The sequence below is a fragment of the Muscardinus avellanarius genome, assembly GCF_963383645.1.
Source record: "Muscardinus avellanarius genome assembly, chromosome: 8".
In the NCBI taxonomy this organism is placed as follows: Eukaryota; Metazoa; Chordata; class Mammalia; order Rodentia; family Gliridae; genus Muscardinus; species Muscardinus avellanarius.
In genome coordinates, this window is record NC_137794.1 from 28,523,305 (window position 1) to 28,549,723 (window position 26,419).

The 26,419-nt window shown below is 40.4% G+C and overlaps 1 protein-coding gene and 1 pseudogene across 6 annotated transcripts in view; both read left to right on the forward strand.

Annotated features, from left to right (window-relative positions):
• The window catches only part of KCNQ5 (potassium voltage-gated channel subfamily Q member 5), a gene marked incomplete at both ends in the record, with an annotated part of 602,709 nt that overhangs the window by 460,526 nt on the left and 115,764 nt on the right, over positions 1 to 26,419 (forward strand). For all 5 annotated transcript variants that reach the window (XM_080699981.1, XM_080699983.1, XM_080699985.1 and 2 more), the window contains 2 exons: positions 16,857 to 17,032; positions 17,292 to 17,417. In XM_080699981.1, coding sequence (XP_080556107.1) covers positions 16,857 to 17,032; positions 17,292 to 17,417 — 302 coding nt within the window. The remainder of the gene's footprint in view (positions 1 to 16,856; positions 17,033 to 17,291; positions 17,418 to 26,419) is intronic.
• On the forward strand, positions 22,780 to 23,629 carry LOC308266447 (tubulin polyglutamylase complex subunit 2-like; annotated as a pseudogene). The gene has a single exon. The product of its transcript is annotated as a tubulin polyglutamylase complex subunit 2-like (transcript).

Here is a 26,419-nt window from a genome sequence, read left to right on the forward strand (position 1 = left end):
TGAGACCCTGTTGCAAAATTTTAAAAAATATCTAAGGATGTAGCTCAGTGGTAGAGCACTGCTGGGTTCAATTCAATTCCCAGTACTGCAAAACAATAATAATAATAATAATAATAATAATAATAATAGCATCATTTCAGGTAAGGTGTGTCGTACCCAAAGGGTGTTGATTACTTAGATGGGATTTTGAAACTTTGTTTTTGCCTGGTTAATGATTTCTTGACCCACATCTCCCCTAGGAGGGCTTGCCTGGCCGTTAGCTAGGGCAGCTTCCTTTGCAACGTGTTCTTGGTATGTGTTGTGCTGTCGTGACACCAGTCATGACTGTGGTCATTCATTTCAGTGTCTTCTAAGCCAACTGTCCTTTCACCCCTGTGTGCACAGGAAGCCTCTCTCTCATCCACACCCTTTACTATCATATACCGAGGCCCTAGGAGTTTCTACCCACTTAAATATTGAATAAATTGAAAAATCAGAAAATTGTCAGCCAGTAAACACTCACTTGAAGAACCTCACACAATGTGCAGATGGCCCATTCCACATAACCAGTGCAGGGAAAGCTTGTGGTAATTATCAAAGAAATCCAGAGTGAAAGATAACACCTTTGTCTCAGTCAGGAGGAGTTTTCTGAAGACTTTTTTTTAATTTTTTTCCTAATTGCTTTAATTCTCTAATTTGCTCATGAGAATGTGATATATTTTTAGTCAAGCGCTTTTTTGCATACTTATAATTTCAGACCCTTTCACAGAAGGCTCTCCTCCTCATTGCCTTTTTCTCATTTTTTTCCATGTTTGCCTTTTGCAAAATGCTTTAAATATTTGATTTTAGCCCCTACCACAGACTTCAAATCTGTACTTGGAATTTGAAGATCAAAGTACTGTAGCTAATCCTTAGGACATTTGCCATCTTGTGACTTAAGAATCCATCCCTTATCAAGTTTCTGTGGTTTTCTGGAGTATTTGCTGGTCATAATGCTAAAATGTGCACATCTGAAACTATTTTTGAATTACGTCTCCTCAGTACTTTTCCATATCTGTTAATGGGGAAGTATCTTGCCCCTGAGTGGCATGAAGCTCCGTTAGGCTGCCTCCATCCTCCTGATAAAGGATTCCTCGGTTGTATCATCATGTTTTTAATAAACCTTGTTCTTTTTTCTCCTCTAAACAAAGCATGTCTTATTCAAAAAGCTCATAATAGTGTGGAAGGAACTGATAGTAAAAAGAAAGTGTGTCCAAAGTAGGATGTTTGTTTCCTCCTGGTTTTAGATTTTTTTTTTCAGTACTGGGGATGGAACCTAGGGGCATTCTACCTCCAAGCTACACCCCCCAGTCCTATTTATTTTATTCTTTATTATGAAACAGGGTCTCACTAAGTTGCAGAGAGCCTCACTAAGCAGCTAAGGTTGGCCTCAAACCTGTGATCCTCCTGTCTCAGCCTCCCAAGTACTGGAATTATGAGTGTGCACCGCCATACCCAACTTAGAATTTCTTTTTTCATATATACTTTTATTGGTGCATTATAAAATTTCTTATAAGACAATATGTTTCACAGTCTGAACAGCAACTTCAGGAGCCGATCACCATGAATTCTGAGATGATATTTGGAAGTAACTTACTGTATTCTCTTGCAAAGCCTCTCTGGGATTCTTTTTCTTTCCTTTTCAGCATAGATAAAAACAGCAATACCCTTCATCGTGATCAGAAACAGTAGCACATGGAAGCAAATATGAAATTAGAAAGCTCTAAGAACTGTCCTCTGTGTAGTGCCAAAGAGGGAAAATTTGGGAAAAGATTTCACAAATAAAAATGGTACATCAACACATAATTAAACATGACCTATTTGGTTAATAGTCTAACTAAAGATAGATTACATAAATAGAGAGATAATAGAGGTAGACAGATAGATAGAACCTTTCCAAATGGCAGTGAGTGGGGTTTTCAGAATTTTAATAAGTGCCAGGTATTTGTCTGTGGATTGAATTTACTTAAATTAACTTTTTAAAGTACTATCTTTTCATTCTTCACAGAAGGAAAAGTCCATTTTCACACCCCAGTGTTTATCCCTATGGATTAGCCAAGTGCCTAAACTGTATCCATTTCTTATTTCTAAAAATAGGAAAGGGCGCATTGAAAAAGATTAAGAGACCAGGTGAACCAGGTAATTCTCAATTTCCCCTGATGATACTTAGAGCAAATTCCCATCTGTAGGTGTCCTTTGCTTAGTGACATTTCAGCTCAAGTGGCATCTCCATTGCAAAATCTAAATAGTAATCTAGTCAAAGAGCTTCCTGAGGACAGACTTTGAAAACCTTCCAGTAGCAGGTGATGATCAGTCATCACCCACACGTCATCCAGAAAGAAGTGTCAAGTTTCTCAAAGAAAAAATCACTCGTCCCACACTACTGAACGCAGCCGGCGCCAGGATTCAAGGGGTCCCTCGCTCAAGTGCTGAAAGTACAAAGCGAGACGTTCAGAGTGATGTGTGTGGCTTTACTCTGTAGATGTAAACCCATAATGATATTGTTTGCCCTTGGCGTATAAACAGCGGGTTATGACCCTGCATGGGAAATCTGAGCATCAAATTTCATCAAAGAATAGGAGGGGATTTCCAGAAGTTTCAACTTTAATCATTCTTTGGTGGGAATCCAAGTCTTTTTTTTTTTTTTTTTTTAGATCTGTAGTCAAATACTTGTTTGGGGCTGCAGTTTTGTCATTTGGTATGGATAAAAATAGGTGCTAGAAGAAAATGTTAAGCGTGAGAATGTTAAAGTGTTGTGCCCAGGCCGATGTCTCAGGAACGGAGAAAGAGAGCACCAAATGAACTTGGAAGATCAGTTTACTTAACTGCGGAAAAAACAGACTAGCCAGGCTAGGGATAACAGACTAGGCAGGCTAGGGATGCAGTCCGGCACTCAGTCCAGAACTGAACTGCAACATTTCTGGAGTCGGGCTCGGTGTACTAGGATGTAAGCAGGATATTGGTCCATGCTTGTTACATCTAATACCCTCCATTGATGTTAGTGGGGCTCAGTGTTCCAGGATGTTAACTACGGGGTAAGCAAGATGTTGGTCTTTTCTTGCTACATTTACTCTAGTGTAGGCAGTTACGCTAGTCTGTGCTTGCTATATTTACCATACGATAGGCAGGTAGGGTAGGCAGGATGCTATTCAAACTACTAAACAGTTTTATCTTTTGGGGCACAGTGGGGGAATTCCAGTAACTGTGGGATCACATCTGGGTGTTAGGGCCTTACAGAAGTACAAACTCACGGCTGCTAAACGCCTGCTTTATACTACTTTCTTTTTTTTTTTTTTTTTTTTTTTTTTGGTGGTGGTACTGGGGTTCCTGGAAGCCCTTCTACCTCTGAGCTGCACTCCCAGACCTACTTTTACATTTTTATTTGGAAACAGGGTCTCCTAAGCCAGCGCGCGCGGCTGGCTTCGAACCTGCGTGATCCTCCTGTCTCTGCCTCCCAAGCGCGGGGATTACAAGCGTGCGCCACCACGCCCGGCTATACTACTTTCTAAAGAAGAGAATATAATGTGCAGCTACCATGTCATGGTCCTACACCAAGTTCTGAAATCTGAAATACACATGATTCTCATCTCTGGTTTGTTGAGGACTGATGGAACACACTCAGGTGATTTACTCAAGACGATGCGGTGCACCTCAACTAGTGTGTACTGACCTCCGACTCCCATGATTCTCAGGGGCAGACACTTCTTTTTTGTTTTATAACTATGGAAACACACCTTTCTTACATTCTCCAGTCTGTAACCCACATCTGTAATTAAATGTTTGTGATTGCACTCGTGGGAGGGGTATTGGCAGCTGAACCCAGGGGTATTCTACCTCTGAGCTACACCCCCAGCCCTTTTTATTTTTTTATTTTGAAACAAGGTTCCACCAAGTTAACACACACTGGCCTCAAACCCATGATCATCCTATCTCACCCTCCTGAGTACAGGGAGAGGCCATATCCCCATTCTCAGTACTTTACTTCAGGGAATTTCACATTTAAGCCTTGCCGGCTGCCTGCATACCTATTTACTTGTCTTTTTACTAAGTAAATTTACTGAAGGAGAAGCATGTAATGAAATGCAAGCTCTCTAGATTCAGCCGCTGAGCTTGATTCTTCCGTTGGGTTGGCTTACTTGGTCAAACCCAGGGGCATGCTACTTCTGAGGTGCACTTGAAGCCTCTGTTTGGGGGATTTTGGGGGACGGTGGTTATTTTGTTTGAAGCCTCTTGTTTGGGGTTTTTTGGTTTTTTGGTTTGAAGCCTTCTGTTTTGGGGGTGTTTTGTGGAGGTTTTTTTGTTGTTGTTATTTTGTTTGAAACAGGGTCATGCTAAGTTGCTGCACACTGTCCTTGAAACTGCGATCCTCCTGTCTCAGCTTGCCAAGTACTGGGATCACAGGCACGTTCTCCACACCAGGCTGAGTCTGATTCTCGGCTCCATTTACTAGTAGATAGCTTTGGATAAAATTCCTGGATTTTCTTAGCATCAGTTTGCAGATCTACAAGTATATGGAGATGGATGGATGGATGGATGGATGGATGGATGGATGGATGGATGATAGATAAAAGATTAATTGATACAGAGATAATTCTTTTTTTAGATTGAGAAATTAACATGATACTGGGCCTGCTAAGGCCAACAAAAGGCTTCATGTATATTACCTCATTTAATCCTCAGAACAGCCTTATGAGAAAAAATGGTTCACCCGGGCGTGGTGGCGCACGCTTGTAATCCCGCGCTTGGGAGGCGGAGACAGGAGGATCGCGCAGGTTCGAAGCCAGCCACGCGCGCTGGTTTAGGAGACCCTGTTTCCAAATAAAAAATGTAAAAATAGGTCTGGGAGTGTAGCCCGGAGGTAGAACGGCTTCCAGGAACCCCAGTACCACAAAAAAAAAAAAAAAGAAGGAAAGAAAAAGAAAAAATGGTTCTATTCTCTATTTACAGGTGAGGACTCTTAACTCAGCAAGATTAATAGACCTGAGGTCCAGCCATTAGGAAAGGACAGGACTAAAAATGCCTGTGCTGTATCACATGAACTCCACACTCATAACCTTGGGGCTCCTTGGAGGGCAATTATGGAGAAGAAATGAAATAGTGCCTGTATCCAAGCACCCCCGTGGCCTCGTAGGTCAGAGTGCTCAGTAAATGCTCCCTGTCTCACTTCTCTTTCCTGCTCTGACTAATAAATTACCTGGACCAGTGCACCAGCCGTCCTGACTCACAGCTTCTCATTTTAAATCAATGATAGTCTCCCTTTTTCAGTACAAAAGTAGTACATGCTTGCTATAGATCACTTTGGGCAAAAGTGTGTGTGTGTGTGTGTGTGTGTGTGTATTAAACTTGGCACAAACCCGCCATCCAAAGGTAATTAACATTAATATGAAAGTATATATGCATATGGTCTTTATTCTTATGTAATATAATTACACATAATTCTTTTGAGAGGCAAAATTGAAAATTGATGTCATCTTATCCGTCCTTATGCTATGTATAACTCTCTCTCTCTCTTGTTTTGTTTTTGGGGTGGTACTAGGGATTGAACAATACATTCTGCCTCTAAGCTACATCCATGGCCCTATTTTATCTATATTTTTGGAACAGCGTCTCACTAAGTTGCTGAGGCTTATCTTGAACCTGAAATCTTCCTCAGACTCCCATATACTTGGGGTTACAGGCATATGCCACCATACCCAGCTTCAACTCATTTTATATAGCAGTATATTGGAAACGTTTTATTTCATCAATATTCTTCTAAGCCGGGTGTGGTGGCGCACGCTTGTAATCCCCGCACTTGGGAGGCGGAGACAGGAGGATCGCGCAGGTTCGAAGCCAGATTCGCTGGCTTAAGAGACCCTGTTTCCAAATAAATATATAAATTAGGTTTGGGAGTGTAGCCCGAAGAAGGGTTTCCAGGAACCCCAGTACCACCAAAAAGAAAATATTCTTCTAAAGCATGTTTTTATTGCATAGTATCCATGGTAATGACAATAGTAATAATAAATTAGATATAATTTAAACTAGCTCTTATGTAATTCTCAAAACAACCCTGTAGCATAGATACTTTTTTTAATCCTCATTTCACAGATTAAAAAAACAACAACAACAATTCAGCCACAGGGAGATTCATTCAGTAACTTAATTCAGGTATCCCAGCTAAGAAGATAAAGAACCCAGGCTAGAACCCAGACAGGTGAGCTCCACAGATCTTGCTCTGGAAAGCAAATGCCATGCTGTTTTTAGTGAATCTATTTTCATTAGAAATATAGCTTTGCTGCTTCTAATTTTTTATGTTATTAGTATTAATGTAATAAACATGCTGATGTAAACCTATGTTGACACCTATAATTTTTCACTAGTATAAGTTCCCAGAATTAAAATAGTAGGCATTCTCATTATTAATAGTTTGGCAAATAATGCCAAGTTGCAAAAAAGACCACTTTATTATAATAGACGGAAAATATTCTGAAAGATTTTTCTTTTCTATATTTATTTATTTATTTATTTATTTTTTAGTAGTGGTGCTAGAATTTGAACCCAGGGCATTCTACCACTGAGCTACATCCCCAGCCCTATTTAATTTTTTATTTGAAACAGGATCTTGCTGAGACTGGCTTCAAACAGTCCTCATCTCAGTCTCCCAACTACTGAGATTTCAGGCATGTGCCGTCACACAAGGCAACTATTCGTTATTTAAACTCTTTTAGCTTGAGTGAAATCATACCCTATTGCTGCTTTGAATTTTAAAACTAGAAACCATAAAGAACTTCCATATATTTATTGGCCATTTTTACTTCTTCTAGGATAAATTTGTACTTATGCCTTCTATCAAATTTTTTTCTACCATGATTTTTGTTTCATTTTTCACATATTAAATATATTAACATTTTTTCCCTTACCATATATACTGCAAATATTTTTCCAAGTATTTTTGCATCTATGTGGTTTTTTAACGTATGTAATTTTCCGGTTTTGCATTTTTGTGCCTCAGCGTCTCATTTGCAAGCAAGATGGAGACGATTTGCTCTATTCTTTTTCAGACCCTTGAAATTATAAAATTGCTTTCTATTCTTCACTTATTACTATAATCAACTAATTCATCTAATTATTATCTACCCAAAAAGTTTTGAGCATCTACAACATGGTAAGTACTAAAGTAGGCACTGATATTACAAAAAAAAAAAGAAAGAAAGAAAAGAAAAGAAAACGGAAGCACTTCCTCTTGTTTTAAATTTCTGCTTGTGTACCATAGAAGGGACCAGCAAATAAACAGACAACTATGACGAGAGTGGACAATGAGTGTCACAGCAAGAGGGAACCTCAGACTTGTGAGCACTAGTGACATGAAAACAGGTCTCGATGGGCTGATGCCTGTGTGGAGCTCCAGAAGCCAGACCAGGGAGGGGAGGAGCCTTCCAGGCAGAGCAGCCGCATGTTGAATTACAGGCAGCAGAATCTGATCAGTTCTAGGTTTTGGAAGCTGTTGGGGTTTTATCAGAGAAATAAGGTTATCATTCTAACATTTTAATCTGTTGATCAAACACAAAATGACTTAGAGAAGGTAAGATAGGAGGTGAAGACCAGGTCAGAGGTTGGAAGAATGCAGTTAAAGAGGTAACATAGCCATGAACTAAGGAGGCAGTTGCAGGAGGGGGTCTGAGGGAGAGCGCTTGCGGATGCAGAGTCGACAGAACGAAACGACTCCGTGGATGTGAGATGAGGAGGCCGTGAAAGGGGAGATGTTAATCTGTAAATTGAATACGTAATCGGCATCATGACTTCGTTTTTTAAACTTACTAGATTCATTCTTGGCAACAATTTAGAAGAAATGATCAGAGGGGAAGAATAACATTAAAGGGATCATATTTTATCGGATGTCTAGGGCCATACTGATTCAAGAACGGACAATAGCATAGCACAGAGTCCAGGAAAAGGGTTCTCAGTCAGTATGTGAAAACATTTGAAAAAGAAGAGACCTTTTTGTTTAGCTGGTTATTGGACAAATGGACCATCAGATGGGATCAAAAGTAAGATGAAGTTCTCTACTTCAGCACAAAGAAAAACATCAATTCCATAAAAGCTGAAGGTTGTATAAGTTAGAGTGATGCTAATTGTTACAACATACAAATGCCTGAGTTCCAGCCACTTAACAAAGGAGAAACTTATTTCTCCCTCGTGTAATGGTCCAATAAAGGCACGTCCTGTCGAAGCGGGTCCGTGGCAGGGGTGCTCCCTGCAGTCTATCGGGAGCTCAGCCTGCGAAGGAAGGCTCAAGTATAGATTCCTGGCATCCTTAGCTCCAACACAGAGCTGACAAAGAAGAAAAGAAAAAGTAATAAAGTGTTCCCCTCCGCCTGGAAGTGGACCATATCATTCCCATTCACCGCACATAGCTAGAAGTATAGTATCACCCCAGCCAAACTAGGCGGCCTGGAAAGGAAGGCCTCTGGCTGAAGAGAGCTCAGTAGCTCAGTACCCTCGAAGGGCAGCACAGATCTATGGAGGACGGCGAGCTGCCTCAACCACAGAGACCACTCTGGCTAGAATGGGCTAAATGAACACATAAACAGTCCAAAATAAAAGATGAGGAAATATTCTTACAATCTTGGGATAGACAAAAACATTCTAGATAACCTCTATGACTTTTTTTTTTTTTTTTTTTTTTTTTTGAGGAGAGTAGTATACCGGGGATTGACCCCAGGGCGCTCTACCTCTGAGCTGCACTCCCAGCCCTTTTTCTATTTTTTATTTTGAAACAAGATCTCACTATGCTATTGAGCTTCTCATAAGTTGCTAGAGCAGACCTCAAACCTATTCTCTTCCTATCTCAAATATCGGGATTACAGACATGTGCCACCATGCCCTGATGACTTCTGTGGCTTCTAATTTTCATGAAATCCAAGAATCTGTTCATAAAAGTAGGGAGAGGGAAGATGGTTAGTTTTATCTATTGAAGTGGCAAATACTAAAAATTTATAATATTCTGGGTAGCACATGAAAATGTTTGAATCATACTAAACAGTAAATTTTAGGTATTACTGCTACAATTTTTGTAGCATTCGTGTTTCTTTTTATTAGCAGGGGAGGAGAGGGAAGTCTACATACATCTTTCATGGGGATTCATGAGATCTTTTTGAGGGCATTTTTATATTTATCACAATTCAGAATGTTCCAACAATCAAATCTCTAGGATTTTATCCTCTTCAAATACCCATAGAAATAGACTGTATACACATGTTCATTTCAGCAACTTTTTATTGTTGTGTCTGTTTGTTTGTTCGTTTGTTTATGTGTATTTTTGTACTGGGGATTGAACCCAGGAGGATTCTACCTTCAAGCTACACTCCTAGCCTTGTTTTTCTTATTTTCTTTTTTTAATTTTTTCTATTTATTTATTTATTTATTTTTTGGCGTGTGTCTCTGATACTGAGTGTGGAACCCAGAAGCATTCTACCTCCAAGCTACACTCCTAGCCCTGTTTTTTATTCTTATTTTGAAACAGGGTCTCACTGAGTTGCAAAAGGCCTCACTAAGTAGCTGAAGCTATCCACAAACCAAAATCCTCCTGTCTCCAAATACTGGGACTACAATGTTTCTTTTGTTTGTTTGTTTGTTTGTTTGGTTGGTTGGTTGTTGTTGTTGTTGTTTTGCTGGTCTGGGGATGGAACCCAGAGGCATTTGACCTCTGAGCTACACTCCCTGCCCAATTTTTTATTTATTTTTTGAAACAAGATCTCACTATGCTAGTGAGGCTGTTCCCGAACCGCGATCCTCTGGTCTCAGCCTCCCAAATGCTGGGATTACAAGCATGTGCCACCACGCCCGGCTTCAGCATCATTTAATTTTTTATTTCATCATATTTTATCTTGGGATTATATTTTTATACTTTTTTTGACACATTATAGTCTGACATCATAATGTAGATCATAGCAATGATGACCTACATGCACACAGCACTTGGCGAGCTTCCCGCTGACTCCCTCCCCACACAAGATATTGAAATTGCCATTGATAATTTCACATACGTTCATAAATTTAGTGAAAGTGTTTCCTTCATTGATTCCCGCTTCCCCCAAACCACCATCCCCTAGACCACCTCTCTGGCTCCATTGGAGTTTCCCCTCCATTAACTAAAGTCTCTCTTGTATCCCAATTACTCCTTAGCTTCCAAATATGAGAGGAAACATACGAACCTTCACTTTCTCTGACCGGCTGATCTCACTTCACATAATGTTCTCCAGGTCCTTCCATTTTCCTGTAAATGACATCATTTCATTCTTCTTGATTGCTATATAGAATTCCATTGTGTGTATATCTCATATTTCGCAGTGCCTTCATCTGTTGATGCATACCTGGGTTGGTTCCATAATCTAGCTATTGCGAATTGTGTACTATAAACACAGATATGCATGTTTCACTATAATATTGTAATTTAAGTCCCTTTGGAAAGATACCCAGGAGTGGTATAGCCAAAGCATATGGTGGGTCCATTCCCAATTTTCTGAGGACTCTCCACACTTATCTCCAGAGCAGCTATTTTAATTTGCAATCCCACCAACAGTGTAGAAGAGTGCCTATTTCCCCTCATCCTCGCCAGCATTTATTTCTGTTTGACTTCTTGGTAGTTGCCATTCTAGCTGGGGTTAAATGAAATCTCCATGTAATTTTGATTTGTACATCCCTGTTTGCCAATGATGTTGAATATTTCTTCATATATGTATGGTCATTTGTATTTTTCTGTGAAGTGTCTATTTTATTCAATTGCTCATTTCCAATCTTATACTTATTTGTAGTATTTTGATATTTTATAATACCTATTACTTTTATAACTTTAAAACATATATTTTACTAAAATTATTCAAAGTTTAGCTTATAGTGAAGCCACTAAAAGTAACTTAAGGCATGGGAACATTGAGGGAGTGTGGAAAGGAATAGACGTGGGGGGACATGGTGTTTTTTGCTCTTGTGATTTTCCCAGATAAAAACAGAAGGAAATGAATTTAAAGTGAACAAAGGAAGTTTATGTTAGCTACTAGAGAAAATTTTCTGAGTCTCTGGAATAATTTTTCAAAAAATTAAAAAGCCTAATATCTCTAGGCAGTTTCTAGGAATCAAGATGTACCCTCTTTATGGATTTCTTCTTGAAAATGTATCTGCTGTTTCAACTACTAATCTAAAAAATGTTCATCAATGTTTCTATCTATATGATTTAGTCTTTCTCATTGTGTGTTTGTCTGGTTGTGGGAAGTATTAGGACTGAACCTAAAAGCACTTTACTTCTGAGCTATACCCCCCCAGCCCTATTTTATTTTTTATTTTGAAACAAGATCTCACTAAGTTGCAAAATTGCTGAGGCTGGCCTTGAAACAGCAATCCTCCTATCTCAGCCTTCCAAACACTGGGAGCCACCACACCCAGCTCCATTGTGATTTTATTTTATTTATTTATTTTTTCAGGTCTGGAGATGGAACCCAGAGGCATTCAACCTCTAAGCTATACCCCCTGCCCTATTTTTTATTCTTTATTTTGAAACAGGGTCTCACTGAGTTGCAGAGGGCCTCACAAAGTAGCTGAGGCTGTCCACGAACCGCGATCCTCAGGTCTCAGCCTCCCGAATGCTGGGATTACAAGCGTGAGCCACCACGTCCTGCTCCACTATGATTTTAAACTGGGATAAATTATACCTTCTAGTAGATGCATTATGTAATAGTGGCAACAAAACGCGGCCTGTCAAGTCCAGATGTGCAATTGGCCTTGCTTTAACCCAGTCCCTGAGTCCATGATCGGGGAGCTTTGGCTTTGAAGCTACCTTATAATGAGAGCTTTTTTGGTATTTCAGTGACTAATCCCTTTTAGACAGGATCCATGGTGATCAATTCATATTGATTTTGCTGACTACTCAAAGTTCCAGTGGAGTCTCATAATAAGCTCTTTCACCATCGCTGTGTGTCTTAAATATCACTACAGTATTTACCTCATTAGAATCTTTGCATTCTCCTCGAATCTCCAAAGCTTATCCATCAATCATTCTAAGTGATTCAGTAAGTCTGTGAGCCTACTTCATCATACCTTCCAGGCCTGTGTTTCGCGTTTCTGCTCGGTGCTTATGTTCAATATCTACTTCTTCACTGTTTCTCAGCTGGCTCGCATATATTTCCTTTGGGAGAGGTAGACTTCAGGGCTTGGGGTTACATGGTTTTCTGCATGTGATTTGGAGCTCCTCCTTATTTATTAGCAATTCTATTTCTTTCTCTAGCCCCATTTTCTCTTGATACATCCATAAAAGTACCATCTGTCCTTAGCATCATTTTATTTTTGCTTTATCCTCCCTGCACTCTCTCTTCCCTGAATGCTTTATGTGATAACAATTTATCCTTGACTTGTTTCCCACCTGCTTTCACAGCCTCCTCCTTTCTCTTCTCCCACCCTGGATTTTTTTTTTTTTTAATCCAAGGAGCAGTATAGCATAACCCTAAAGACGCCACTTTGGAGTCAAGTAAGGGCCAACTCCACTGCATATGGAGGTTGGGTCTTGGTTATCTGACCACTCGAGGCTTGATTTCTCCGTTTGTAAGAAAAATATGGCTTTACTACTGTAACGGTTGTTTGGAGGATGAAATAAAATAGTGTATATCATGTTTTCTCAGCCTCAGCACTCTTGATATTTGGGGCTGAGTCATTATTCTAGGGATTGTTCTCAGTTTTATACAATGGTTAGCCACAACTCTGGCCTCTAACCACTAGATACCAGAAGCCGTTCCCCAACCCACCACTTATGACATCCATACACTTCTCCAGACACTGAGAAGTGTCTGGGAGGCAAACCTGTGCCCTTCAGAACTTCTAGGGTATATAAAACATTCAGCATGTTACCTGGTACTCAGCAGAGACTTGCTGGATGGTCAGGTAGATGAATGAATAGTCATTTTAAATAAAAGGATCTAAACCGCATGTGGTGGCACACATCTGTAATCTCAGAGACTCAGGAGGCTAAAATAGGAGGATCACAAATTTGAGGCCTAACTTAGCGAGACTTTGTTTTATAAAGGGGGGTTCAGTGTATAGCTCAGTGGTAGAGCACTCCTGGGTTGAATCCCCAATACCACTACAAATAAATAAATATATAAATAAGTAAACAAACAAGCAAATAAAGATGATGGCCTGATATAATGTTTGCCATTCAATTAACTGATTAATACATGAACGGTAAACAAGTGGACCTGAAGTCATTCAAATGCAGCTGAATGCCTTCTAACAGATGCGTTACGTGCTGCAAAACCCATCCACTGGCAGGCGAGCTACAGGAGCCCTAGGAACTACAGGGTCTTAAACTTTAATATAAGGTAGTTTCTCCCTTATATTAATATGTAACAGCTTCAAAAACTTAAGACTCCTATGTTTCAAAAACCATCTCATATAAGTAACTAATTGCGACCCCCACCCCATTTAACCCATAGGTACTTTTTTTTTTTTTTTTTGGCAGGTCTGGGGATGGAACCCAGAGATATTTGACCTCCAAGCTACACCCCCTGCTCTATTTTTTTAATTATTATTCTTTATTTTGAAACAAGGTCTCACTAAGTTTCAGAGGGCCTCACTAAGTAGCTGAGGCTGTCCAGGACCCGTGATCCTCTGGTCTCAGCCTCCGGAATGCTAGGATTACAAGCGTGCGCCACCATGCCCGGCTCATACTCTCAATCTTAATGATACGTGTTTTACAAAATTTAATGGATGGTGGCTATCATTTATGTTGCAGTAGAATTTAATGCTCCCAGTGCTTGGGAGGCTGAGACAGGAGGATTGCACAGGTTCAAAGCCAGCCTCAGCTACTTAGTGAGGCTCTCAGCAACTTAGACCCTGTTTCCAAATAAAATATAAAATAGGGCTGGGAGTATAACCCAGAGGTAGAAAACCCCCCGAGTTCTACCCCTAGTACCACCAAAAATAAAAATAAAAAGAATGTAATACTAAATATTAAAGTCATTCTTTGATTAATTTTCCTAAGTATTTTAAATTGATATCTCAATTATTAAGTCATTAATGTAGTAAGAGAACAAAACTCAAGGTAAAACTTATTAATCTAAATTTATTCTATAACTTTCATATTGGGATACATGTGTGAACACATACACACACACACACACACACACACACACACACACACACACAGAGTGATCCATGCCTATGGAATGTGTATTCTTTGAAGTAACAGACTACAAAGAAAATAAACTTGTAAATAAACATAAAAGTAAAGGGTAGCGATGACCTCTAAAGCAGTAGCCTAGGGTGGTGGCGCCCAGCCAGAAGCGGTCTTGAGGCTACATTCACTGCTGCTTGCTTGCTCATCTATGACTTTCATTTTACTGAACCCTGACTTTCTCGTCTGATCTGAATCACAATGAGAGCCTTAAATCCAATCTGTGGTTACCTTTGCGTATTTTCTAACTTCAGACATTTAGATTATGATTCACTGCCTGCAAAGTTTTTCGGAATTGTCTCAAACTAACAATGTTTCTTTTACTTTCTGGAGTTTCTCTCTAATGAGTTAACTCCATAGCATTCTTTTCCTGCTGTAGTCTCACATACTGAGAGCTGATTCTTAAAAACAAATAAACTTTGTGTGCCTCACTTTTTCATCCGTAAAATGGAAGCTGTAGAATGCTTAAGTCTCAAGGCTTTTATCAGGACTAAGAAAGGTAATGTCTTGGAACTCTAGAAGAATGCCAGGAACAATAGTAATTCCTCAGTGATGTATTTTTTACATCCCTGCTACACACTTACTTATTCTACTGTTTCAAATATTTTAACATAGTAAATGAAGTATTTTATCTCTTCCTCCCTTGTTTACTCGGGAGGGTGCAAGACTACAATGAATAAAAATGAATGTATCTCTCCATCTCTCCAGCACAGCCATATAAGTAACGTGTCTCTGACTGTTAATCACGAGTCTCAGAAGTAAATCCTTCCAAATGATGAAGAGCAGGAGCTGTGTTTGCATATAACTTGTTCTTTAAAATCTTTTTCTGACTTCTAGAGACATACTCATTGTTATCAAATTCTGACATCACAGAAATTAATAATTTGGAAAGTGAAGTCTCTTTACCTACACAACACCCCAACTCCTAACCTCTAGAAATGATTAGTAGTAATAATCTAGGCATATTTTTGTGTATTTTTCTTAGTCACAAACTAATACATTTTCAAATAAGATGGCATTGTATATACTGTTTTGCACCTGGCTTTTATTCATTTAGATTATATCTTTGGTCTATGTCAACAACACATTTAGCTCCTTTTCACTTCCAATTGCTGCCAAGAGCAGGAACTCAAGGGGGCATTTGGGGCTCTCTGGGCACCTCCTCCTAGAGTCACATCAAGTTTTGATCTGACTTGAAAAAGCTTTTTGGCTGAGGCTTGCACTGCCCGTCGCTTACCCCCTCTCTCCAAGCATTGACCCTAAAGGGAGCACCAGGAGAGGGACTCAAAAGATGGTGACCATTGACACCAGGAAAGCAGAACCTTTCTCAGAGCAGGAAGAAGGACAGACAGACTGAACATATACATTGTGCCGGCCGTAGGGGCATAGTAGTGTACTCTGTAATCCCAGTACCTGGAAGGCTCAGACTAGAGGATTGAAAGTTCAAGGCCAGTCCCAGCAACTTAGTGAGACCTTCAGCAACTTAGTGAGATCCTGTTTCAAAATAAAACAGAAAAAAAAGGCTGTGTTCTCTAATGCCAAAAAAGAAAAAGCATGTTCATACAATAGCTAATCCTGAGAATCACAAAAACGTGATGAATGCAGTAATCTTGAAGGACACTCCTCTCTGGAGTGTAGAAGCCCAGACGTGCACAACCCACGTGACACAGGGAAGTTTCATTTGAGGTTGTTAAGGTCAAAGTAGTGTATTAAGCTGGCGGGCGGAGGCCACATACCCCACTTCACTTTGCCTCTTCCAAGTCTGCTTTTCATGGCTCAGGTGATCACTCGTGGATAGTTTAAGTCCTCTTTTATCTCTCCTGTGCTTTCCTTAGCTGCTTTTTGTCTCTGTTTTGCTTATGAAAGGGCAGATGTATTTTAAGCCAAATGTCAATATGTCAAACATCAAACATCCATTCCCATGCCGTGCATGGTGTGTATGATTATATACTCTTTTGTAACAAATGAAATATTATTTAATTTGTGCACTGAACTTTCACATAACTGACAGAGCGGGTATAAAGCGTACACCATACAGAGATCCTAGAGCATTCAGCTTGGTTGAGGCTTTTGTAAAGCAGTATGCAGAGTTGAAGACTCCACATTAGGTATTTGGGGCATAAAAGGGATATAAACCTGTTTGGCAAGAAAATAAGAGATATTATACAAAGCAAGTGGCGTTTTTGCAGCTGGGTGGGTTCTGTGGCCTCCATCGCGTTAGCAAGGGAGCCAGCCATGGCATTGTGGGACGTGCCAGGAGCTCCTTTCTGCAGATAGATATGCTAATGAAACCGGAGGTGCTGTGAAAGACCGCCCCCAGCCCCACAGCTCCCTGCAACACTGAACTTTCTGGAGGCCGTTGTCCAACTCAATAAAGGCTAATTAGTACTTGGTTCAAAACTGAATAGGTAAAGCCCAGAAGGACCAAAAGGTCAGAACTAAAGCCATAGGTAGCTTCTGTTCTCTCTCTTCCTACTCTTTAGGCATCAGGGAGCACGGGGAGTCCTAGGCAAGGCCGGGCTTCAAGGCTGGATTGATTTGTGCCTAGAATAGGTACAAGCAAAACTTTATGAAATACTGTTTTGAAAAATAAAATTTACTAGTCAGGCAACTTATGGCTGTCTCAACCTGTTTCTTTCAGATACCATTGTTCTTATTGCATCAATAGCAGTTGTTTCTGCAAAAACTCAGGGTAATATTTTTGCCACGTCCGCACTCAGAAGTCTCCGTTTCCTACAGATCCTCCGTATGGTGCGAATGGACCGGAGGGGAGGCACTTGGAAATTACTAGGGTCAGTGGTTTATGCTCACAGCAAGGTAAGATTTGTTTTCTGAGTTTTGAAACAAAATTCTTGAAATGCTTTCATCGATTACTGTAACATTTAATAAACCTATTTTAGGCAACTTTAATCATTTCAGAAATTAAGCAATTTGGGGACATGGTGTGTAGTAGATTGTTTTAAAACCATCCTAAGTATCCAAGAAGTAGTAACGTGAATGGAATCATGCATGGATTTTCCCTCTTTTTTTCAAAGACTTTTCATCTCTAAAAATCTTCCATTCCTTTTATATCTAGGAATTAATCACAGCGTGGTACATAGGATTTTTGGTTCTTATATTTTCATCTTTCCTTGTCTATCTGGTGGAAAAGGATGCCAATAAAGAGTTTTCTACATATGCAGACGCTCTCTGGTGGGGCACAGTAAGTATAAAAATCCATTTCTTTTTTATCTATAAAGTACTGTGAAGCATTTCCTTTGAATCTAACATGATGGCACCTATGAATGGTCTCAATGTATAAACTTCTAAAAGGAAAGGATGTGAAAATGCATACTGTTTATAAGCTGTCTGGAGAGTTTCCATGTCTCTTTGACCCAAGAGAGTTCAGTTCTGTCATATATTGTCATTAATATTTCGTGTGTGTGTGTGTGTCTGTCTGTCTGTCTGCCTGTCTGTCTGACTAGGGATTGAACCCAGGGCATTTTACCCCTGAGCTACATCCCCCGCCTCCAGGTCTTTTTTAAACTTGTTATCTTGAGACAGGGTTCTCACCAAGTGAAAGAGACTGGCCTTGAACTTGCTAGCCTCCTGCCCCAGCTTCCCCAGCAGCTGATCATTAATACTCTTGAGTATTAGATCATAGCCAAAATAAAAATATATCATCCTATAAATGGTGATTTAAAAATTGATAGGCTTATGTGTTTGTGTGTTTTAACCTGTACGGCACAAATTTAAATTGTCAATTGTGCCGAGCATGGTGGCACATGCTGGTAATCCCCGCGCCTGGGAGGCTGAGACAGGAGGATCGCACAGGTTCAAAGCCAGCCTCTGCTACTTAGTGAGGCTCTCAGCAACTTAGCGAGACCTTGTTTCCAAATAAAATATAAAATAGGTCTGGGAGTCTGGGAGTGTAGCCTGGAGGTAGAAGGCCTCTGGGTTCTATCCCCAGTACCACCAAAAAAAATTAATATAATAATAATAATAGTCAGTTGTCACACTGATTCTTCACTCATCAAAAAGTTTATCTGAATTCCAGGCGAGGTGGCGCACACTTGTAATCCCAGCATTCGGGAGACTAAGACAGGAGGATTGCGGTTCGCAGACAGCCTCAGCTACTTAGTGAGGCCCTCTGCAACTTAGGGAGACCCTGTTTCAAAATAAAGAATGAAAAATAGGGCTGGGGGTGTAGCTCGGATGTAGAATGCCCCTAGATTCCATCCCCAGGACTGCCAAAAAAAAAAAAAAAAAAAAGTTCATCTAGAGAGAAAGGGAATGGTAGCTGAATAAAAGACAGAACAAAGCAAATGGAAAGGAGAAGACAGCATTGTCTGTGAGATCTGGTAATACACACTTGCTTTCAGAACTCTAGGCTCAAAATCCTCTTTTCCCTAATACTTCCAAGTAAATCAAAGTAAAATAGTGATTCCCAGGCAGATAGAAAATTTTAAAAATGCTAACATTGCATTCAACTCATTTTCAAATCAATCAGTGAGATGTTACAATCAGTTCAAAGAACTTTTCAAAGAGAAACATTTAAGGATTAGGAAATCTGAAAGGATGGGCGAGCAGGAGCAGACCTGGATTGTACGGGAGTTGACTCTCCACTGACATGGAGGTTCCGGTCGACAGTCCAGAATTACCATGCATCCCTGTCAGCTCTCTGCAACTTGCAGAGCTGTAAAAGCTCAAAGACCTTGAAAGATGCAGAGTCCCATAAAACCTGAATCCAATAACCTGGAAAGGCACACTCAGGAAAACACATAGTTTTCCTTTGAAGCAAAACTTTTTCCTACACTGTAAATAATTTATAAAACAATCATTGGAACCTGCACCCCAATAAGAATTTTACAGGATATATGACTGCTTTATGCTACATGTCAGTTACACTTGTTTTCGTTTTCTTCTTTTGAGACATTCCAGAGGGGAGCTATATGAAAATTTGCAGCATTTATAATTTTATCAGGAATTCCCACTCTGTGACTGTCTAATCTCACTTGACATAATGTTCTTCAGGTAGTATGGACATGTTTTTTTGTGTGTGTAATACTGGGCATAGAACCCAGGGTCATTCTACCTCCCAGCTCTATCTCCAGTCCTATTTTTCAGAAACAGGGTCTCACTGAATTGCAAAGGGCCTCACTCACAAGTGCCTTTACTCACAAAGTAAAGTTCTCTTATAAATCATCATTAGTATTTCTGGAATGCTAGACTGCTGCCAAAATAAAAAATATATCATTTTCTTAAACTGTGATGAAGATCTTTTTTGTGTGTTTGTTTTGTGCAGTACAAATTTAAACTTGCTCATTATTCCTGGTCTCATTCAAAGCCCATCAGCTCAACTTAGGACTTTTTGTCAGGAACAAGGAAAACTGGTCAGGTCTGTGTAACACAGAAGTTGCTATATTTCTTGGTTGCATAGTGGCCATAAAAGGAATGAAAATCAGAAATATTTTCACCTAACTGGGTAGAGTGACCATGCCTGTAATCCCAGTACTTGGAAGGTCGAGACAGGAGGATCGCAGGTTCAAAGCCAGCCTTGGGAACTTAGCAAGGCTTTTTTTGTTGTTGTTGTTGTTGTTGTTAAAAAAAATTTTATTTTTTTTAATTTATTTTATTAAAAGTAAATGTTATACCTTTAATCTGTATTTGGTGCCCCCTCCCCCCCTCGTTTCCTTTCCCCGCTTCCGATACTTAATACCCAAGCTAACCTTGCTATATTCATACTTTTACACCTATTTGGAAATAGCCGCTCATCAATCGAGTTCAGCCTCCTTCCTCTCTTAGTTTTCCATTCAAATTCTGCTGAGATTTCCCTCGAGTGAGACCCTGTTTCCAAAACAAACAAACAAACAAACAAACAAAAAATGAGGCTGAAGGTGTAGCTCAGAAGTAGAGTGCCTCTGGGTTCAGTTCCCAGTGCCACAAAAAAAGACAAAAGCAATATATTCGCCTAAATATAAATATATTCACTTATTATCTGAGTAAATGTCTACAAGATCGTACCACTGATGAGGAAGCATTCAGTTGCCTTAATAATTTGGTTTCCAATTCATCTTCCCTAGAGGTTTTGAAAGGAGAAGAGTGAAAACCCAAAAGGGAGCATCCAACGTTCTCCGGACGCTTTGTGTGTGTAGAGAAGTCTGTTCCTCGCGGCAGGATGAGCTATGTAAACTGAGGAGAGAGGAGGCTGCTCTCGCTAGTGAGGGAAGGCGGTCTCCATCTCGACCTTTAACAAACAGCTTAAATTCAACTTTGGATTTTGCTTCCCTTAAATAATTCTAATAAATCTCTATTGCAGGAGCACTCAGGTGTGCCGTTGAGTTTAGGCCGGTAGCTAGCTCTTCATTCCCCTTGCCATTAGTCCTCTTTGTCTTCATATTACTAATAAGAACTGCTGTACTGTGTATTAAACAGTGTGTGGGAAACTCTTAATATACCTCACTTAGTCACCAGCTAATTTATTCTGCCAGAATAACGCACACAGCCGGTTTTCAAAGGTCATGTCTGTGACTTTCAGGGGGGAAGCAACATCTTTTCAATGACTTGCATTCGGTAATGCTTTTTGGTAGTGTTTTTGACTGATGTTTAACTTATATGGAACAGGCTTCTGAACAGCTTAATTATGATTCTATTAAATAAACAAACTTCAGTATGAGAGTAAAAGTCATACTGAATATGAGAGTGATATGTCAAGCTTCCAGGAATTTACAAAGTAAAAAGACCTCATTGGTCCACAGCAGGTTTGTTGTTACTGACTCATTAATTAAATTGTCTAAAACCTAAAAAAAAAATGAGTAGGCAAGAGAGCTTAATATTTCTATTCATTATAAAAATCACATATACTGGGTCTTAGTGTTAAATAAATTTTAGACTATTATACCTCTTATTATATGTTAATAAAACTTTCATGAAAGATTTGTTTAGATAATTGTTACATTAAAGTTGTCCATACTAAGCCGTAATCCCCACACTTGGGAGGTGGAGACAGGAGGATCGCGCAGGTTCGAAGCCAGCCGCACTGGCTTAAGAGACCTGTTTCCAAATAAACATATAAAAAAATAGGTCTGGGTAACCCAGAAGTAGAAGGGTTTCCAGGAACCCCAGTACCACCAAAAAAAAAAAAAATTGTCTATACTAAGCCAGGTGTGGTGGCACACACTTGTAATCCCAGCATTTGGGAGGCTGAGACAGGAGGATCTTGATTCGCAGAGAGCCTCAGCTACTTAGTGAGGCCCTTTGCAACTCAGTGAGACCCTGTTTCTGAAAATAGGACTGGAGATAGAGCTGGGAGGTAGAATGACCCTGGGTTCTATGCCCAGTATTACACACACAAAAAAAAACCATGTCCATACTACCTGAAGAACATTATGTCAAGTGAGATTAGACAGTCACAGAAAGTGAAGGATCATACATTTTCTCTCATGTGTGGAGGAGAAACCTCAAAGGAGGGAGGGAGGTGGCGTGGAGAGGGTGGGGAAGGAGAATTAAAGAAGGAAACACTTCCACTGATTTTTGGTACATATGTGAAAATACCAATGCCAACCTCAGTATCCTTTATGGAGGAGACGGGAGTGGGAGGGAGGCGGGGAGGCTCACCAAGGCCGCGTGCGGGCGTGTTACTGTCACTATCACTGTCACATTATGATGTCAGACTACAACGCACCGATAAAAGTATATGAAAAGAATTGGTCTCTGCCGGGCGTGGTGGCGCACGCTTGTAATCCCCGCGCTTGGGAGGCAGAGACAGGAGGATCGCGCAGGTTCGAAGCCAGCCGCGCGCGCTGGCTTAGGAGACCCTGTTTCCAAATAAAAATGTAAAAATAGGTCTGGGAGTGTAGCCCGGAGATAGAACGGCTTCCAGGAACCCCAGTACCACCAAAAAAAAAAAAAAAAGAATTGGTCCTACTGTATGAAGGGGCGCCTTAATAACCATGGAGGTATCCAGATTAAATAGGGGAAGGGAAGAAAGCTTGAGGTGGGATATTTCCAAGTGCTAGGCCTCAGTTAAATAAAGGAAATCCCCCTTATTTAAAAATTCCAAAGTATCAACTTTATGTATCAAAATGCAATTTGAACTCAACATATACAGTGTCCGAGTGAATTCCAAGTGTTGAATATTAAATTTCTTCCACTAAGATAATGAGAGCTGGCAGCAATACCAACTTTGGGAGGATACTGTGGTGTGGTCAGTAGTGCTCAAAGAGAGTAGCCGTTGAAAGAGCTTTAATCCCTGAAAGCAGTTTCATGCTAGGGAATGAGTGTGCCCAGCTCTCTCAGTAAGCAGAATAACAGAGATAAGGGCCCGGTATCAAGGTCATAGCAAGTGTTCAGTCAGAGACACTATTGTCAGTGAAGACATCACCAGTGTGATCAGTAAATGGGAAGGCCTTACCTGGGCTTGTTCGCACCTGCCAGTACTTGTGAGACTGAAAGAAGAGGTTCGAGGCCGGTCTCAGCAGCTGAGTGACACCCTCAGCAATTTAGCAAGACCCTGTTTCAGAGCCCAGCTCCCGGCACCGGCCACATGCAGACCCAGGACACGAGCATTGGAGGACCTGCTGCCCCCGCTGCTGGGCTGCAGCAAGCCGCACCTGGAGAAGCTGACCCTGGGCATCACCCGCATCCTGGAATCTTCCCCAGGTGTGACAGAGGTGACCATCCTAGAAAAGGCTCCTGCTGAACGTCATATGATTTCGTCATGGGAACATAAAACAACTGTGTGATGCCTGAGGATATGAAGAACTTCTGCCTGATGACCAGTGGCTTCCACATGACATGGAGTGTGAAGCTAGATGAAAACATCATGCCATTGGGCATCATGACAATTAACAGCATCTCAAAACTGACTCGGCTCAACCAGTCTTCCATGTATTCACTTCCTAATGCACCGACTCTGGCAGACCTGGAGGATGATACATGTGAAGCCAGTGAGGACCAGCCAGAGAAGCCTCACGTTGACTCGCACAGTGTGATATTTGAGCTGGATTCATGCAACGGGAGGGGGAAGGTTTGCCTTGTCTACAAAAGTGAGAAATCAGCATTAGCCCAAGACACTGAGATCTGGTTCCTAAACAGTGTCATAATGGCACTTTCTCACAGATACTTTTACCACCGCTCATCACCCACCTGGGCCTTCCCCAGTGGCAGTATGCCTTCACCAGCTATGGCATTAGCCCACAGCCCAGGCAATGGTTCAGCATGTATAAACCCATCACCTACAACACAGATCTGCTCACGGAAAAGACTGACTCCTTTGTGAACAACCTGGATCCCAGCAAAGTATTTAAGAGCAAGAACAAGATCTTAATTTCAAAAAAGAAAGGGCCTATGCAGCCTGTAGTCGCTCAGAAAGGGCCCTCAGGTTTCTCTACCCCTAAGCCCTCCGCTGGGTCTGGAAACCCTGTACGGAAGTGAGCACCTCCACTCCCAGCTCTCTACCAGCCCAACAGTGGTGATTTCCATGCACAGATGGCTCCAATCTTAGATTTTGTAACTAACTGAAGGCATCTTCTTGAGGGGCAAAAACCCTAGGCCTTTTACTCCCACTCAACATTAGCCAGGAGTTGGAAGGGCATACTGAATTATCCCCAAGAATCCTTCACAGTAGTTATGCTAGGCCATACCTCCAAAAACTGCTTTAGAATTTCAAACTTAAAGAGGTCAGATAAATCTATTGAAAGCTTTACTCTTGAACCTATCCTTAAGTACCTTAGCAGTGATTAAAGAAGTTTTCCAAAGAAACCACTGGTTTTGACTTATGAAATATTAGAAATATGCTGTTTAATCAGAAGCCACTGATCATATTACTATTTAAACTTATATGAAAATTCATGTCTTCAGTTGCATTAACCCTTTTCAAGTATTCATGTGGCAAGTAGATTTCATAGTAACCAGTATAGAGATGTGGAACATTTTCATCTCAGGAAGTTCTTTTGGACAACACTGCATCGTGATATTTTCATATAGCATTGTATGTTTTTTATATCCTTTACCATGAACATATGTCACTCTGCTCATTTTTTATTTTGTTTTCTATAAAGCTTGCCTTCATTTAAACAAAAAGACCCTGTTTCGAAATAATAATAGCACCGGGCGTGGTGGCGCACGCTTGTAATCCCAGCACTTGGGAGGCTGAGACTGGAGGATTGCATATATATTTGAAGCCAGCCTCAGCTACTGAGTGAGGCTCTCAGAAACTTAGTGAGACCCTATTTCCAAATGAATTATAAAAAATAGGGCTGGGGGTATAGCCTGGAGGGAGAATGCCTCTGGGTTCCATCCCCAGTACTGCGCAAAAAAATGAATAAATAAAAATAAAAAATAAAATAGGTGTAGCTCAGAGATGAAATGTCCCTAAGCTCAATGCCCAGTACTAAAAGGGGGAAGGGGGTCACTTATAACAAAAGGAAGAAAGATAGCTATCTGCTTCCTTGTAGACCCCAATTTAAGCACAGAAGGGGCTTGGGAATTAGAGGTTGTAATGGAAAGATGTTCTGGGATCAGAAGTCACATTTATGAGGCCATGGAGGCAGCAGCAGAGGAGACTGGGAGCTGAGGCCATGTCTGGAAAGAGACTTCTCTGGTCACTGGGTAGAACCCCATCTAGCATTATTTCTTGTCATTATTTTCTTCCTTTTTATTTGCTTCAGATTTATTCTGAAACAATTTAAGAATGGATTTTTCTGAAGTCATTTTCTACTATTATCTCCTCCTGTCACATTATTATGTTTTCTCCTTTCTATCTGCTTTAGATTTAGTCTGAAATAACTGAAGATCGGGTTTTTCTAATGTAACTTTTTCTGGTAGGAACCTGTTCTTGATGGCAAATTTTTCCTTTATCTATTTACTGCTATTATTGTAATTATGTTTTTTGTCTTTGTGTTTAAAAGAAAAAAGAAAAAAGATGCATATGGCAACAGATAGTATAAATCTACTCTTGAGTAAGCATCTGAATACAGACTCCCCTGAGAACATGTGCTTGAAATGCTTACATCAGCTCCATGTAGAATATACATACTGTGCTCTGTTTCATCCCCCTGCAGTAAAAAACTTATGGAATGAATGTCTCAGTCAACATTTTGGTATAATCCAAAACAACTGACCACACAAGTTAGAGGAAGCAGGATTTATTTGCTCAGAGTTACTGGATATTTTGGGGTTCATTCAACATGAAGTCTACATAGCTGAGGGTATGGTAGCAGGAAGCAGAGAAAGCTCTGCTCTCACGTCAGGGAGGACAGCAGCAAGAGAGAGCTCCAGCAAGCCAAGGGATTCAAGGACAAAACCACAATCTCTAAGGCCATACCCCACACCCACCTGCTTATGTTACCACCCAGTAAATCTATTACAGTGGATAAATCCACTGATGAGATTACAACCCTCATAACTTAATTTCATCAACCCTGAACTCCTCAGGAAACATTTTATATCTAGCATGGCAGTAAACAAAGATGCCCTTCTCCTCAATAATACCACTTACCCCTCAGACAACCAAACCTGAGTTCACAAGTACAAAATATTTTCAGCAACATCTTAAAACTGGTTTTTTTTTGTTTTTTGTTTTTTGTTTTTTTTTATTGGTGCATTGTATTTATACATCATAATGAAGCAAAAAAACTTGTGTAGACATAAATGCACACATCACCCAACCAGCCCCCACCCAGTCCCCACCCTTTTCCCTCCCAATCCCTCCCTTTCATGCTTGGCTTAGTGGTTGACTATGATATGAATAAGTACATGATGTGCTTTAAAGAGTTTACTTCTCCCCCCCCCTCATCCCCACAGTTAGGTTGCCTTATTTGCTCCTCTATAGGATCTCCTTTTTCACGTGGAGTTCCTCCTATGACCCCTTTTAGCTTAGCTTTCACATATTAGAGAAAGCATCCAATTCCTTACATTTTGTGACTGACTAATCTCACTTAGCATAATGTCCTCAAGATCCAACCATTTCCCTGTAAATGCTGCAATTGCAATTTTTTAATGGCTGAGTAAAATTCCACTGTGTACATATCACACAGTTTTGTAATCCATTCATCTGTTGCTGGACATCTTGGCTGGTTCCATAGTTTGGCTATGGTGAATTGTGCAGCTATGAACATAGATACACATGCATTAGTTTGGTAGTTTGATTTCCTATCTTTTGGGTAGATACCCAGAAGTGGTATTGCTGGAACAAATGGTAAATTTATTCCCATTCTTCTGAGG